The following is an 18,375-nucleotide window of genomic DNA, read 5'->3' on the forward strand; positions in this document are numbered from 1 at the left end:
GGGGTCTGGATATCACTTGTGAATATGGCTTAGGGGTTATTGTGATGGTGCTGAATAGATGGACTAGATGATCTTGAAGGTCTTTTACAACCTTGATGATTCTGTGATTTTTAGAAAATGTTAAGAGTCACAACTTTATTCAAAATACTTCAATTTAATGTACCACTTTGTTTCTCTTTCTAGTTGCGGCAGTTTCAGTTTGAAACCTCCTAATCTCAAAAACCTCCCAAACAGAAAAAAAGAAAAAAAGTAGAAACACTACAATGAAGCTTATAACTACAGTCATCTTCCTGGTTCAGAAATTGTTGATTCTTCATGAAGCAATTCACTTCTTTTCTATATTTTCCTAAACAGAAGACTATGATTTTTGGGCATTCTCCAGTCCTTCATTTGTAATCACTCTATTGTGATTTGGCAAAAAAAGTACAGGGGAAAAAAAAAAAGAAAATAAATATACATTTGGACACAAAAGGAAGATTAAGAATACAAGCCAGAAAATGTCCTTGGTTCAAGCACTAATAATCATAATAAAGAAATTTACTTTCTGTGTCTCATGAGTTATACACCAAATCAAAAGATGGCTATTAAATCATATGTAGAACTCTCTGCCTTGAGTATTAATAATAGATAAGGATACCAATGGAGTAAAGAACATTTGGCCCATTTTTTTTTTTCTGAGATTTCTGCATGTTTCAGCATATTGTGTAGCTAGTTGCATTTTTCTGCAATCCAGGGATGGAAGTTTAGTGTGTATATGTCAAAATTATCATTAATGTTTGGCAAAGATGTGTTCCACTTTTGTTAAATAGAATATGGACAAGAATGCAGACCTTCACAATGCATATTTGAGAAATCAAAATATTTACAGATTGGTAGGCATATTTTTACTGCATATGTAGCATATAATGGGACAATTCATTTTTCTAAATTCATGTTTAAAAATAAAAACCTTCAAGGAACCACCAAATCTTTCTTCATTGAAAATTGATATTGATTTAATATGAAAAAGTTCCAGTTAAAGTAAGAAGTTGTTTGTGACATTCAAAATACATATTTTCTATTTTGGACTTTAATATCATTAATAAATCCTAACAAAAAACATACTAACTTTGAAGATAATTAGATTATTGTTACATGTATTTTGATTACTCATTAATCAGTCTACTGAATCATGCTTAAGAGATTAAAATCTTTTGAAGTCCAGTTTATTTACAGGCCAAGAAGTCCACAGAGATGAGGTTTGAGCTTTTATCTCTGTGAATGTCCTTTTGCCATTCATGTCTTTGAAAAATGCACATAAATTGCTATTGTCATTGGAAATTCATAACAACTCTGGCTTTCAAAAGCAATAAGCAGTCAATAACTAGACCCACTGAATCATCTACATGCATAGTTTCAGCCATTATTTTGTGACAATATTTCCAAACTACTGACATATACAAGGTTCATGTTGTGCTACACATTGTGCTGAGACAGGAAAGGCACCAATTTCAGCTTGAGAAGACTGCAGACTAAACAGAATCCAGGATAATGCAAGTGCATGCAGACTAGACAGCACAAGGATGCGCAAGTGAACACAAAGAAACAGTGAGATAGTGCTAATCACCATAAAATGCAGTTCTTTCAGTTCACCAGCTGACAGACGTGTACCAGGTTTGGAGAAATTGTAGCAAAGTAACATCTCAAAAAGAAATCATTCCTAATACATGTTAAAAACTCTATATTAATTCTTTTTTTTCCCAGTCTCATTTACCAGATCCTGCATATATATTGTGGAAGTAGAGTTATTTGTATATTTTAGTCAACCCTAATAATTCTCATATACATTTGTTGTACGTGTCCCTTTCCAATGGCTTCGACTGTATATGAGTTTATATGTCCACTCAAATATTAATGTTTGTGAGAGAAAGTAATGCCTAGTAATTAAAGACTGGTGTCACTTCTATTTTATTAATTATTGCACTAGGCTGATTATTTAATATGTAAGGCAGATCAATATTGAAAAGTGGCATAAAACCTAACATCTTAGTAGAAAAAAATAGCAATTTACAATAATAGAAAAACCCCCTTGGACATTGTTCCTTTATACCTAGTAACAACATGGTTAGTATTTTATGTTTACTCATAGAAAATGAGAGGATTTTTTGTGGATCACGGTTAACAGAGGTGTCCTGGAATCAGGGGACATGGCTTCAGCTTTCTACTTGATGAAAGACTTCTCTAACTTTGGGAAGTCACTTGGGACATTTTTAAAATTCTTTAAGAATTTTAAAAGGTATTTTCCAGATAGGGCACAGCATGACTTTGAAAAATGTAGTCCTTAACACCTATTGAAATAATGGGTCTTAGATATTTAGGCTTCTGTCAGTTCTGCTAGGAACTTGCCTGGATCATTAGGTACCTAAATACCCTGAACAAATCTGGCCCATAACTGACTTGCAGAAAGATTTTCTATCTGCAAGCAAGGTAGCAGGTAATAGTATTCCCTTACAACATTGGTAGAAGGAATCATGCATTAAAGATTATAGCACTGCTGTATATTAAAGCATGGGATAGTATATCAATATGCAAGACACATCATTAAAAAATGTCATTACATAATATTAATCATGCAGTAGTATCTAGAAAACTGCAGACAGTAGTGCCCAGCCTGTACCAGAGATGACACTGCAGAATTAAAGATTCTTTAAAGATTGCGACAAAAAGGATTTAATGCATTGAAAAAAAGGTGTGAACAGAACTTGAGAAGAGTTGAAAGAATCTCGGAGACTAAAAACCAAAAAGGAAACCAAACTTTCAATCAAGATCTTAAATGATCTGGTATGCTCACTGTCCTAATCACCTGTACTTTGTACGAATTTACTTGCATTCACACCTTAGACTAACACTTCAGCTCCAGGTATCAGGTATTTTCCATTTCTCCTTTTGGTTTGATTCACTATTTATCTATCAGATATTCTGTAGCAACAAAGGTATTTTACATTAAAGGCCAATATACACATGTGTTCAGTTTCAAAGTGTATCTTTGTCTCTGCTGTTCTGTTTGTTTATTTGTTTGTCCTGAGTTGGCCATTCTCTTTTCTCTGTAACTACTGATGAGATCAAAAGAACACTTCAAATGTCCATTGAAACAGGTGTGAATTTAATACATGGCACTGCTAATGACTGAGGATTTTTTCATGGAATTATTGCACTGATGAAATAACTGTTAATAAACTGTATGATAGAAGATAATAAAAAATACAATGCACCAGAGAGTTAAAAAAGTCATAAATACCCTTGCAACATGGCAGACTATGTCTAACTAATCTGTTCTGGATCAGCTACCTTTAGAAAGTTTTCTGGAAATATTTTTCATATTCTTTTTTCTTCTTACTGGTTCTGCTTCACAAACACTGCATTTGTATTTTACTAACACTTCATATTATCTTAGAGGTCTTTTGGACCAGGATTTCTCACAACAGCATATTTGTGTCACTGTTGCTTTGCCAGTATTTGAAAGTAAGGCTGTTATCCTGAAATGGAGAAATCTGCTTTTGGCATGTGAGTAAAACAATTCCATTAGAAAGGGTAAGGTAAGGCAACTCTTAATAGGAAAGAGACCAAATCTAAAAAATAATCTCAGTTCTAATAAATCACTTTGAAATAGAGAATACAATGATGAAAGATCACTAAGAAAATTGGACCTGAGTCTTAATTACCACTAAACATGATACATCCCACTAATAGTATATATTTATATTACAGTTAATGTATTGCAAAGACTGGAAAAACAAGAGGAGTTAAAACCCTCATAACCAGCTTGAAAGTTTAAAAACATACTTCAACATTCACTTACTAGAAATTACTATCACATTTTTATATATCTAAGCAGCATTATTAAAATCCTTGAAGAAAAAGTTAACTGCCAGAGATTATTAGAAAACCAGTATTATGTGAAAGATAATGTTTCTTTACTCACATGTCAAAACAGTGACAATATTTAGCTGATACCACATTGTTGCAGTCATGCTGGCATGGTAGCATGGAGGATTGTTTTAGAAAGGCCTTGGGAATGGTAAACTGAGGAAAAGGATACATTCATGTATGCCCCATTGTTTTAGAAAGGCTTTGGGAATGAGAAACTGAGGGAAAAGATACATTTATGTATGCTCCACTGTTTCGGGAAAGTCCCGCTTCAGCATTCCTCTGTAGACCCCCTTCTCCCCACCCCTGAGCAGTTCCCATTGGACCTGGCCCCTGGGGTGGTTCTGATGTGCCTTAGCTGAACACTGTCTCTATTGTTTAAGACCTTATCTCTTAATTTTGCTGTATAAAACTGTATCTGGGCAATAGCCCAGGGCCTTTGGTCACTGCAATGCTTCAGGCAATACAATCTCTCTGGACAAGCATACCATTGGTCTCTCTTGGTCTCTTTATCTCGAACCCTTGCGGCGACTGAGGCAGCGCCGCAGCTCGGACCGTGCTAACCCAGACGCTGCCTGGTAAGCCCAGGGCAGCGGGACCGCGGAAAACCCCGGCCCCGGAGGGGACAGCTAGCCGGAGGGTCCCGGGGGGCCGGGGAGGGACGGGGGACAGTGGCGAGAAACCCCCGAGAGCAAAGTGGCGGTCGAAAGAGAAGCAACAAGTGGCGCACCAACGTGGGGCTTTGCACTGGTCTGAGCAAGCCTGCCGCAGCCGTCGTGGACAGTGCACTGGCTAGGAGCTTTTCCAGACACTTTGCAGTGTCACCGCGAGCTGCAGAGCGGAGAGCGGTGTGAATAAATCGCTACGCAGGCTGTCGGCTCCGCGGGGAGAAGCTCTGGGATCACGCTGGTGGTGTGAGGCACTTGCCTCTCCACACAGCCCAGCGGGACTGTTGCCGTGGAGACAGACGCCGATTTCTGTCCGGCGAGGTCGCCACGGGTCGGACGGCACCTCTCCACACCCGGGAGACCGCCCGGGGTTCGGGAACCGTTGCTGCAGTGGTGTCTAAAGGACGGCGGTGGGTGAGTCTCGGTACTGGGGGGCAGGGGCCCGGCCAGGAGACATCGGCTCCTGTGTGCCCGTGGGGGGACACGCCAGCGCGCAGGCGTGACAGGAGTCTCCGTCGTAGCTTTAGAACTTTGGGTTTGCTGCAGTAATTGGTTGAGATTTGCTGTGAAGCCAGCCATGGGTGTTAGGCTGACTACACAGCAGAAAGAGATTTATAAACAAGTTCAGGAGCCCCTGCTGAGTGCAGGTGTCAAATTTCCTAAGAGCCTTGTAAAAGAGTTTGTCAGATGGTTATCAGTAAGTATTCCGGAGATAACAGAGCAAGTAGTGAGAGAAAGACGATTTTGGAAGCGTGTTGGTGCAGTGCTGAGTGAAAGGACAAAGGCAGGAGATCCTTCAGTGAAAGAAGGTTTTATGAGAATGTTTTTGGTCGTTTACGATGTTGTGAAAGAGAGTGCGGACACTCAGGGCGCCCAGGGAGCAGAAAAGCGCCCTGTCGAGTCCCCGGTGCCCCCCCGCACCCCCTGCGGTGAGAAAACTAACTGTGGAGATGTAGATTTAGTTTCTAACCCTTCTCCTCCTCCTGCTTTTGCTCCCGCAGCTGAAAATCCATGCTTTGCACCCCCCATTCCCCCCCCCGTGCAGCCCCCACAAGATGGAGGCGGCCACGCGGTTTTCCCTTCTCTATCCCCGCATTCCCTGCTCCCTGTGCCAGCCCAGAACATGCCCCCAGCCCTCGCATTCCCCCCTCCACCTGTCCCTGACCCCAACCCCTCCTCCCTTGCGGCGGTTCAGCCCATGATCCAGCCCACATTCCAGCCCCCGGTCCAGCCCTCAGCTCCTCCTCTCGCAGTTCCATCGCCACCCCCTGTCCCTGTTCCTGCCCCGCTCCACGCAGCCCCGCCGGCTGCGGCCACTCCCTCACAAGCCGGCCCTCCTCCTCCTCCCTCTCCCTCTCCCGTTTTCCCTGGCAACGGCAGCGCCCAGGCTGTCAGCCGGGAAGTGCTCAGAGAGACCGAGCCTGCGTTCTTAGCCCCTGTGATTTATAATGCCAGGGGACAGAACGCCAAATGGGAGCCCCTTTCGTATGATAGTATTAGGGAACTTTGCAAAACGAAGCGTGAGTTTGGGGAAAGAAGTGAATTTTTTAAGAGCATTTTGAAAGCTACTATATGCTCCAAGACATTTGTCCCCGCTGATTTGAAACGTCTTTTCAGTTGCTTGCTCCCTCAGTCTGAGTTTAGATTGTGGGAAAGAACGTGGAAAAGACTTGCAGCAGATCTCCTCCCAGAGATTCTGCAAAGTCCAAGCCTTTCCACAGATATAGAGGATGAGGAAATCACTTTAGAACATCTAGTGGGTGAGGGTGATTGGAGCCAAGCTGAAAAGCAAGCCGCAGGCATTCCCAGAGCAGTGTTAGACCTGTCCAGGGATGCAGCAGAACGTGCATTTTTTAATATGCCTTCTAAAGACCCTATTGTCTCATATACCGCTTTAAAGCAGTCTGTTTCAGAACCATTCATGGATTTTGTGGATCGAGTGCGAGCCTCTGTGGAAAAAAGGGTGCAAAATCCAGAGCTCCAAGACCAACTTACATTAGAACTGGTCACCACAAATGCAAATGAAGTCTGTCAGCGAATCATCCTATCCCTTCCATCATCGCCTCCCCCCACACTCGATCAGCTCATCGAGGAGTGCACCAGGAAAGCTATGCTGATGACAGAGGACTCAGTGATAAAACCACGGGAAAGGGTGGTTGCTTCAGCAGCAGCAACCCCCAGGACTCCTGGGTTCAAAGGGCCTCCTCGACAAGGGGGGAAGGCGGGAGGGGGGAGAATCATTTTCCTTTATACTGGCAGAGCAAATTGTATCTTTTTCAGAGTTAGTTCACTTTGTTGTATGATTTTATCTCTCTTTCAGACTAGCAGAATGTCAATTTCCACATTCCTGCTCATCGTTTGGTTCCAGGGAATGGTCATCTACCCTTCCACGGTGGATGCATGGATTGTTCCACAGCCCAAGAAAAATGTGTGGGTCACGCTAGCCCAAGCCTTGCAACAGGATCATATGTGTTTATCCACTGCCTCAGCAGAAAATCCGATGTCCACATGTTTAATAGGGGTTCCAAGTAAGGGGGATGAGTTTCCAATTGATCTGGTCCGTTTGCAAAAGCAGGTGAACGAAAATAAAATACCTAAAGGTGCAGGACAAGTTGAAGCACAAGTGCGAAATCCCCTCATTTTGTGGCAAGGGTGGGTTTCACATTTGCCCACTGCTGAGGGGGAGCCCCAGGAATTAGAACTCCTAGGCTCTGCAAAAGCTGAATTTTGCATTCAATTTGATTTTTCCCCAACCAAAGAAGTAAAATTATATGAGCATGTCAAACAGTACAAGGTAGAATTCAGAGCAGGTCAATGGTGCACAGCTGTCTACAAGCTGAAATTTGCATCCACCACTGATTTCCGTCCACGCAAGCTGGACAAGGGAATGTTTCTTATCTGTGGGGACAGAGCATACCCAGGAATCCCATCTCGTCTTATTGGAGGTCCATGTACTTTTGGGCATCTGACCCTTGCTTCCCCCAACATGACCCAAATTCCAATTGGGCAAGCAAAAAGTGGGAAAAAAATTACTAAGCGGAGTGCAAGCCAATTTGATGAACATTGTGATGCAGAAATTTATCATTGGGCAAAATCCAAAAGAGTTGCTGTCTCTGTGTTTTTACCATGGGTTGCAGCAGCCAAAGCATTGAGTGAATTAGGCAATCTAGAATGCTGGGTGACCAAGCAGGCAAATTTAACATCAGCAGCCCTGAGTGACCTCCTAGAAGACGAGGAAATAACCAGAAAGGCTACCCTCCAAAATAGGGCAGCTATTGATTTCCTGCTGTTGGCACATGGTCATGGATGTAAAGAATTTGATGGGTTGTGTTGTTTTGATCTGTCATCTAAAGGACAGAGTGTCCACTCGTCCATTCAGGAAATGAGAAGCCTCATTGGGAATGTGAAGCAAGAAAATGAGGATTGGTTTAAAAATCTATTCAAAGACTGGGACCTTTCTGGGTGGGCAGTGTCTCTTTTAAAAGACATCTTTTACTTTCTAGTTGCATTGTTTTTAGTTCTGTTAGCATTTGGGATTCTGAAGCGGATCGTCTCCAAGGTCATCACCTCGAAGCCGAAGGCTTCCGCGCCGGTTTTCATCGCTGCTGCCGCCACGGAAAGCGATTGGTGGGAAGACGACAAGCAGAAAGACACTGCAGTTTAAGAGCCACAGTTTACCTTCTCCCAAGGCATCGTTCATCTTAGTAATTGAAAAGCGGGGAATTGTTGCAGTCATGCTGGCATGGTAGCATGGAGGATTGTTTTAGAAAGGCCTTGGGAATGGTAAACTGAGGAAAAGGATACATTCATGTATGCCCCATTGTTTTAGAAAGGCTTTGGGAATGAGAAACTGAGGGAAAAGATACATTTATGTATGCTCCACTGTTTCGGGAAAGTCCCGCTTCAGCATTCCTCTGTAGACCCCCTTCTCCCCACCCCTGAGCAGTTCCCATTGGACCTGGCCCCTGGGGTGGTTCTGATGTGCCTTAGCTGAACACTGTCTCTATTGTTTAAGACCTTATCTCTTAATTTTGCTGTATAAAACTGTATCTGGGCAATAGCCCAGGGCCTTTGGTCACTGCAATGCTTCAGGCAATACAATCTCTCTGGACAAGCATACCATTGGTCTCTCTTGGTCTCTTTATCTCGAACCCTTGCGGCGACTGAGGCAGCGCCGCAGCTCGGACCGTGCTAACCCAGACGCTGCCTGGTAAGCCCAGGGCAGCGGGACCGCGGAAAACCCCGGCCCCGGAGGGGACAGCTAGCCGGAGGGTCCCGGGGGGCCGGGGAGGGACGGGGGACAGCGGCGAGAAACCCCCGAGAGCAAAGTGGCGGTCGAAAGAGAAGCAACACCACATGAACTGCAGCTTTTAAACATGCTGTTCCTAATCAGTGCCAGAGAAAACTTGTATTTTGGAATAAAAATAACCAAATCACTGGGCACATAATCTGTCTGGGTGCCACTTTCTACTCTACATATCTATTTTCCTTTCCATGACTTCAAACATAGAATGTTTGTGGTTTATTTTGAATGTCAAACCATGATTATATGATCTTACATTGTAACTCCTTTTTAGCAATGAAAAGGAAATATCTTTGTCTTTTTATATTTCTAAGCAATTGGTGATGGATTTATATAAGTTTCGCTATTTGTATCTGTGATGTCTGTTTTGCTATGGACCTGAAAGCCTGTGAAGTCAGCAACAGGCCCTATAAACTTTGCAATGCTAAGTATAGTGATATTTGGTTCAGTACTTGACAGTGAAAGGAACCACATGAAATCTAGAAACAGTGTGGTATGTATGGCAATCTTTGTGAGGCACTTTTTTTTAAAGACTTGCCATGAAATCTTTTATTTAATTATATTTTTATCTCTTTAAAGTTCTTACCATATGTAGAATATGAGGCAAATAACAGTTTTGGTAAATAAGTATTTAATTTAATTCTGTACATACTTTAGGTCCTTGTTAATCTGTCAGGAAGCAATGGACAGAATTATGCATCAAAGAACATTTTACTTTTTCTCAGTCCTAACAGAGTAAGATTCTGACACTTCCTTTTAACAATACTAATAACAGCTGAGATATTTTTCAGGTAGTGAACTTCAGAATATAAAAGTGAAGGAATGTCCTAATTACATATTTCCCTATGTTTCAAAAGCTGCAATGAAGTTTTTTTAGGAATTACATTAACATTTTCTCAATGAGAGGTACAATGTTAATATTATGTATTTCATTAAAACCAGATCATAAAGGGTTTGCATAAAGGGTTTGGTCAAGACAAAGAAGAAGAAATCTATTGAATCTATTAATCTATTGAATCTATTGAAATATATTAATTCTTGTGTAATCTTCATTAGAAAGTAATTTCCCATCTGAAGAAAAGAAATTCAAATAGATCTGCTCTGCTTTAACTTCTCTGGGTTGAATGATTTTGCATTGAGATCCACAGATGGCTCCCTGAAGCTGTGATTCCCCATTACATCTCAGCATGTCTGCAGTTCAGACATTGTCAGCAGTGAAAGCACTGGTAACTGTACATAGATTAACTTGTTTGCAACATGTTCCTCTTAGAAAAATCACCTCCCCTTCCCTTATCCCTCAAAGTATGCTTCCCTCAATGTACAAGTTTTTCATACCACAGAAAAACAATAGAATTAGTAGCATGAGCCAAAGACACTCATGAAGACCGTAGGGTAAGCAAGCCTTTTTTTGTTTTCTGTGGGAGGGGAAAGCATAGGGGTTGCTGCCTAAGGCATTATGAGCCTGAGAAATTTTCTGTAAGTTTTAGGCAGAGTGAAAATGATGGGAATATTCAAGTCATCCAAGCATTTCTTATGCAGTGAGAAAGCAAAGAGTTTATTTCTTTTAAATTTTGTATAATTTTTGTCTTAACTTTTCTGACTAGCTTGGTATAAATCGGTAAAACTTAATTGTGAAGTATTGCTGATGCTCTTACCATTGTTTAATTTAGCACTTATATCCAGGGAGAGAATAAAGGTGGAAAGGAAAATCTGTTATGTTATGCAACAAAACACTAACAGAAAAATGCATATATAATGAGCAAACTTCATACAGGCAGCAGAAAACATCCTAGGAAAATGAGAACCTTAAAGAAGATAATTTGAAAATAATATGATGTTTGTATGCAAATAAGATACTGATGATCTCCCTTTTCTTACAGTATATTCAACTAATTTGCCACAAGGCAATGTAGAAAGTGATAACAGTGAGCTAGCAGAGTAGGGAACCTTTGAATGTTCAAAGGAGACATTCAATCATTTAAGACTCACAGTATAATGTGGTGTGAAATTATTATAATATGTTGGGAAACGGCCTAGTTAGCACAGAGGATGTTCCACTCTGCATGGCTGCTTTGTGCTCTGTGGAGGAGCATCCAGTGCTCCCTGTAGGTCCTCTTGCTCTATACAGGTGTGCAGCTAGGCTGCCTCAGTGGCAAAAAAACCTCCCAGCTGAGCAAAGAAAACAAGAGGAAGATACCTAAAATAATTGTATGACTTCCTAATGAAGTAATGCGTACATGGAAGTAACAACATTTAACACAAAGGACAAAAATGTGTACAACACACTGAAAATTTAAATTGCCCTTTAAGTGCATATAAAAGAGCATCTGTGGAGTCAGGCCGGAATATATTGCCCTAAATGTTCTCGCAAGTATTGTTTAGCTTTTTATTTTCCTTATTTCTCACTCCTAATATGGAAAGTTTATGAAATCTTGTAATGATGAGACAAAAAAAAACCCGAGGCTACTTCTCAAATAAGAGCAGAACAGCCAACTAACCAACCAACCAATGAAAAACCTGCCACAATGCAAAGTGTAACAAAAAATTAATTTTGGTGAGGTTTCCTAACCAGGTTTGATAAACAGGCATGGAATTGCCCTGGGAATGAAAAATAATATATCAAAGGCAAAACCAAAATTCATAATTTTTTTAAGTTAATTAGCAATGTACAGTGCATTCTTATTAAAGTGCAGAAACAAGCAACAATTACTTTTGCTTGTTATTTTTGCAAATATAAAACTTTATTTCTCAAATTTTTATTTTAGTCTTTGAAATCTGTAGAATGAGAGGCACTTGAGGAATCCTCCTTTTTTTGTTCCATTTTCTGAAATACAAACCTTTTTTAAGGAACTGCCAGAAATATATTAAAAAAAAAACCAACAAAACAAAACAGAAAACTACACTCTTACAGAGGACTGAATTCACAACCATAAGTGAGTGCAAGAAGAAGCAGACATTGTCATCTGTCTATTTTGTAGTTGTGTAACAGCAATTCAAAAACCTGCTACCTCCTAGTTGAAATGTGCTGATGCACTGTATGAAGTAAATTATTTCAGCACTTGTAGCTCTGTAAGTTATTTTATACTGTGGTATTACCTGACTTGTAAGAATGGACATGGAGAAATTTTCAGAAGCTGATACAGACAGTCAGCAAGCTCAGACGGGTGGGAAGCTGAGCAGATGTATGGGTCTAAATAGCCATGGTGACACAGTTGTTTGGCCATGGTTTTAATGTTTTATATGTTTCAGTATTTTATATAAGAATATTTACACCACTAGTCAGCGGGAAAATGTTTAATTTTAGATGCAAAACATGGTATGTTAATGAGTGCAAAATCAGAAATAATACATATATATATGCAAATTGAAAGGTTATATGATTATGAAAGTGGGGTAATCATCAGGAAAAAAATCTTTCATGTATGAATGAACTCCTACTCTGTGAATTTTGAAAATTTTGCACAGTTTCCTTTGGTAGAAATCAAGCATTATTTGGAAGTTTATCTGAAAAGAGGTGTGTTTTCTTCTCCTAGTGAAAAACCTAATTCCCAGAAATTAGTTCCCAGTTGCCTTCTTAGCCGCATGCATTAGTGAAACCCACTGACAAAAATTAAGAAATAATTAGAAGTTTGGAAATAAATCCTTTGATCAAGTTTGATCTCAAACATTAGAACTTTTGTTTTTCTGCTGTCTAAAATGGATTTGGACCCATGCAACTTCTCAGAGCATTTATAAAACAAACCATTTATTGCTGTTTCTTAATGTGCAGATATGAGGTGATATTACTTGCTCTTTTTCACTTTGCTATTTATGTAACTGAAAAAAAGCAATAATACCCCTTGAAAAAGCATATAAAAAGGCTTTTATGAATAATTATTCATGCTCTCCATCTGTTTAAAGTAATTAAAGCAGATGAAATTTGACCCACTAACTTCAAGATTTTATTTTTGGTTTTTCTCTAGCAAAGGATAGTAGCAATTCCCTTGAAGCCAATTTCTTACACAACTATAAAGAACAGAAGACTTCAAAGTGCATTTTGAATTGCAATATATATACTGAATCTTTTTGGCAATGTAGTGTAAACTGCACACCAAAGGACCTGAAGTTTCACCAACCAACAGATGATGAAGCTGTTTAACAGAGAAATAAACTCATTCAATTTTTCTCCTGATCATTATCTTAAGAATGCTGCTACTTGGTTTGGAACTGTGCATATTATATTACACTCATATTTACTAATTTTGTATTCATACAAGAAACTAAGCTAATGAAAATTCTGTACTGAGGAGGCTCCAAAATAGCAGTTAATGCAGTTTTTGGCAGTAGTAAGTCATAGTGACAATCAGGCCAAAAAGTTATCTATGTTTCTGTAACATCAGAGAAACAGAGATATCCTTAATCTTCAAGATCGTAATCAACTCAACCACCTGCTCTGTAATAACACAGTTTTCTTAGAACCAGATTTAAATGGTTTCTCAAAGGGCTATAAACAACCTCTGCTTCCATTCCATCCAGACATGCATCAACATGGTGAATACCTAATTTGCACATAACATTATATAAAATGATCTTGTTATTGTGCTTTTTAAAATAGATTAGACTGAGCTTAAGCACACAAGTGGATATGATGTTTTTTTTCTTGAATTAAAATAATGCCAAACTGTACCAGTAGTCATAGAATTATTATGTGGTTGTGTTGTTCTCTATAAAAGCCCCCCAGAAAAGTTTTACCATGAACCTGTACAGAGTTTTCAAAATGCAGGGTGGAACAATCATGAGCAAAAATGTTTACACTGTCATCTTTTCTTCATGGAGAGTAAAAATCTTTGGGCTTGATAGAGAGCATTCTTGAGAGGTAAATAAGTTTGGAAGAAATGGTACAGGAGAGGGTTTCTTCTAGTTTAGCATGTCTGCGTCAACAAGCCCCGAGGAAAGATGGAGATGGTGAATATGAGAATACCTTTTGAGTCAACATGTTTCTTTGGCATCTCTTTGCTTCCTATCTCTTTCTTTCTTCGCTGAATGCTGCTACTTACCATGAGGCTAAGAGGGAGAAGAAAACACCACTTTTGATAGACCAACCAGCTGAAGCTTAACAAATTATTCCTAAACTAGTCCAATAATTATGCATGCTCAAAAGCATGTCAAGCAATTGTGATTAATATTGAATTCCTTTCCCTTCTTTTCTCACATTGAAATAAACAACTGAACTAGTAATCAGCAAAATGTTGTACGCAACTACATTTGAAATATTTCCTTTTCATCTATTTATTTCAAATCTGGGACTTGACTTCATGACTAGTCCAACTGACCCATTTTCTTCCTTTGATTTTTTTCATATTGGAGGAAGTTCAAAGCTTTGCACAGCTTTGCACTTTTCTATATTCTCCTGTGTACTACAGTTGTGTGTATTAATCCTTCACATTGAATAAGAAATCTTTACTTAAACCTTCAATAACTTGTAAGTTTTCCAGAACTATCTATGTAGATTTCTCCAGGCTCATACTTCTCATCTTGTAAGAGCATACTGTATTGTTTATCTAAAATGTTTCCATGAACTCTTAATTAAATTACAGCAATATTATTAAGGAGGTAGTTTCCTTACTTTTTTGTACAGTGGTAAGGAGCATTTCCTACACCAATGATGCTGTGTAATTTATAACCGAGCACTGAGTAGTCAACACACCTTCTAAAACAGTTACTTTCCCCTTGCATTAAGAAGCAGCTGCCTTTTAGATTAAATACATCTATTATTTAATTATTCTCAGAAATGCCCCTCAGAAGATTAGAAAAGAAAGTGTAGAAGGTTATTTGACACACTGTGCTTAGAGAATGTAGATAGCAGACTGTAATTATCCAAATTGGAATTCAGCCAGCAGATGAAAGCTAATAACAATCTTCTATGAAAAATACCATGCAATCTTTCAGGACCAGACATGTCAGCAACATCTCATCTGAAACATGACAACTGCAAGAGCTCAGTGTCTCTAACATTTTGCTTGTAATAGTAATTTAGTTCAAATTCTAAAAAATGCTTTTAAGAGAAACAGCACCATTTCCTGAAACTCCAGTAATATATTTTAAAGTCTAAACAGTCTCATTATGCCTCAGAAATACTATGAAAAGTGCCCTGATTTAGAAAATATTTATGGTTCTTCTGGGTAGCAGAGAAGGCAACATATACAGGCAGCTCTTCTCCTGTGGTTTTTGGTCTTTGGTTAAAGCTGTCACACCAGAGAAGGGAATTCTGGATATAGGTCCATTAATCAGAAAAACTAATCTTTTTAGGTTTAGTCATTGTGAACATGCAAAAATTTCTTGACAAGGCTCACCACCAAAAGTTATTAAGAATAGTTTACCACAGGATAGAGGGAAAGATCCTTTTATGAACTTAAAGATGTTAAAATATAAGCCATAGAATAGGTGATGATCACTTGCGTAGATGATGAATCAAAAGTGGGGTTGCTGCTTTCAGATAAGTGATGTGATCAGTTTTCTTCACATCTCTATCCTCAACAGAGTAAGAAATACGCAGGGAAATTTGCTACACTGGACATGTTAAGATGTTTTGGGTAATCAAATGATGCACCAATGTCAAGGTACTCCACAATGTCCTCACAAAATCAATAGGTGTGCAAACACAGAAGTAGGCAAGTTTTAGAGATTAATATGCATATAGGGAAATATAACTAAATGATACCCGCATGATGCTGAATTTGGAACTCGGAGTTTTGACCTCAGGCACATCACTGAAATTTGTTTGGAATTATTGACTTCATATTCCATGGCACTTCCACAATCAGGAAGAGTATGACAAGGAGAATGAAATCTACTCCCTACAAAAAACACTGATGCACCCTTTCTTGAGCACTGTCCGGAGTTCTAATCTCCTTATGTCAAGAAAGGCAGAATGATATTAAAGAAGATACAGAGATGGGCAAATAGCTGTTCTTGGAACTGAAATAGTTTCTTCATAAGGAAAAATTAAAATTCCAGGTGTCTTTTTGGAGAAGGCGGCAGTCTGGAAAGAAGGTATCAGAGCAGTGTGTTTCTCATTTTCATTCAGGATATTTTCTTTGAGTTTTGTCAGTTGTTGCTGTGGGAACCTTGGAGAAATGGATTTAATTCGCCCAGCAAACCACAAAGGCAAAAATGCTAGAGGACATTCTGTTTCCTTGAAGGACCACTATCATGTGTGAAAGCTGTTCTACAGGCACAGCTGTGTGCCCTGGCTGGGGCACAGAGATTGTGCGGAGCCGGAGCAAGGATGGGATGTCTGAGTCATCCACCCTAAGCAATCTCTGCAGAGCAAATACTCTCTAGTTTTTCAGGTGGCTATAGCCTGGGCAAAGTGGGGAAGATTTTCATGGTGGGAATGAAAATTTAAAAAAAATTGTAAGAAATCTCTTCCAGAGAATCTTAAAAGACTCTATTCTAAAGTTGGCAGATAGTGGAGTTTCTACATTACAGAATTTGTAAATTAGAGTCCAGACAATGGCCTTTCTCTGATATTATCCTCTGCTTCCTCCACCATTTAATGAAGAAGAGTTAAGCTTAAGTACACAGTATTAGGGCAGTGGAATGATAATTTGGATATGTTTTGTTGGTTGAGATTCTTTTACCATGTCAAGTCAATAAGAAATTTCTTCTATGATAATACCCCATTATTATATTAAAAATAGTTTATTGTATCTGTTTATACATACTTTGCCAGAAAGGTGTCTCAAAAAGATTGAAAAATTGAGGTTAAGTTAAAGTTTTAAGCATCACTGGCTGCCTTTACATTTGCACAGATAATGCTATATTTTTCTTCAAATAATTTTTTTGTCACTGCTGTCTCTATGGATGTCTGGAAGAAAATATAGCATTGTTACAGTTTAGTATTTCCAACACAAATTTCCTTTTTTTCCTCCTTTCAAGAATTTATATATTTAACTGCATTGTGAAAGATTAGACAGATAAAGAAGCTTTCAGCAGAATCACAATACAGGTAATTAAGGGTCTGTCAGCATTTCCATTATGAACTCCATTTAGTATTAAGGGCTTAGCATTTTTCCATCATTTCAGAAAATGTCAAGCTGAAAGCTGGCATGCAGATTAGCAGCCTGGATGCAAATTTGTTTACACAAAATATTTAAATCTGCTCAGCTGTTTTAGATTTAGAGATCAGCCAGAAACTTTAAACTCTCAGGGCTCCTCATGTGTTTCTGCCAAATTCTAGACCAAATCAGTTTAAAAAAAAAAAAAGTGATTGGTTAATAAACTGTCGACTCATTGTCTTCTAAAATTTTCATATTATTTACTTTTAACTTTAAAAAGGATTTTAGATTTTTGGTCATCTTGCAACTGTAGCCTTACTGCTGCTATTTTTATAAATGAATGATGAATTAGAATAGGATTTGAAAACTATAATGAAACCTGATATTAATCTTCTCATCTGAAAAATTGTTTTTGTTGACTCACTTTACTCTCATAAGACAGTGAACAGAAATGAATGAAAGCCTGTAAGGTTTTCAAGAGTATCAATAACTTATCCACATAGCTCTAATACCATTTTAGGGTACTGGCAAAAAGAATCTGGTGGAGTTCAACTGTTACAGCTTTTCAGTTTCATCAGTTCAGTTCCATGCAAGATATAAACAGTTTTGTAGAGCTGTCACATCCTAAATAAACTCCTCTGTATTGAAATGAGTATTTTGCTTTTTAGTATCAATCTGCTCTGTTCTGCTAAAAGTCAATGACAAATCTTCAGTTCAGTGAGGACAAGCTCTAAAATAATCTACTGGTAAATATTTCAATAAGGTTATAATTGAATGGATGATCACTCTTTTCAGAAGTACACTTCTCACTTGAGAAATAAGAAGCTTTGAATAGGAAGACTTAGGGCCACAAGCAGTGTGAAATAGAAACACTGTTAGGAACATTAATTGAGCTATCAATAGAAAAGAAATAAAAAATATATTGTCATGTAGGAAAAAAAAGACACTAAGTTTGTAAAATACGGAGATTCAAGTAGGTAATGCTCATATTTTTAATACTGATAAGAGATGGGAAAAGAGGAAAAAAATCAAAGATACAACTTCTAAAAAGTGCACAATCATCCATGTGTGCCAGACAGAGAATAGGAACCTTGCCCAGAGCAATCTGAATTAAAAGCACAAAAAAGGTATGGTAGAAGAAATAGTGGAAATAAATTTTGTACACATGAAACATGGAGGAAGCAGATGAGTAGAAACAGTTGATCAAATAAATATATCCATATCAGTTTGGCCAGAGGATGTTTACCTACAGGACACTGTGTATTATCTTAATAATGCAAAATATTAAAACTTGTCAGAATGAAGAAAATGTTCTTCAGAAAACACCTCAACATTGCAATGCAGTTTTGTTTTCAGAAGTGATGATTCAATGCTCATTGTATTGCATACAATATTCTAAAATAAACTATCCATTCTCCACACAGTTACCTCAGATTTATTGTAAATTCCAGGAGGTAAT

At 38.6% G+C, this 18,375-nt stretch overlaps 2 protein-coding genes across 7 annotated transcripts in view; one reads left to right on the plus strand and one right to left on the minus strand.

Annotated features, from left to right (window-relative positions):
• Positions 1-18,375, minus strand: part of CSMD3 (CUB and Sushi multiple domains 3) — a 578,243-nt gene that overhangs the window by 548,376 nt on the left and 11,492 nt on the right. The window lies entirely within an intron of this gene.
• On the plus strand, positions 4,706-8,693 carry LOC146768454 (uncharacterized). Its single transcript, XM_085572461.1, has one exon. It carries the CDS (start codon positions 5,152-5,154, stop codon positions 8,236-8,238), a length of 3,087 nt encoding a protein of 1,028 aa, XP_085428587.1. The 5' UTR covers positions 4,706-5,151; the 3' UTR covers positions 8,239-8,693.

The sequence above is a fragment of the Lonchura striata genome, chromosome 2 (assembly GCF_050655825.1).
Source record: "Lonchura striata isolate lonStrDom1 chromosome 2, ASM5065582v1, whole genome shotgun sequence".
NCBI classification, from domain to species: Eukaryota; Metazoa; Chordata; class Aves; order Passeriformes; family Estrildidae; genus Lonchura; species Lonchura striata.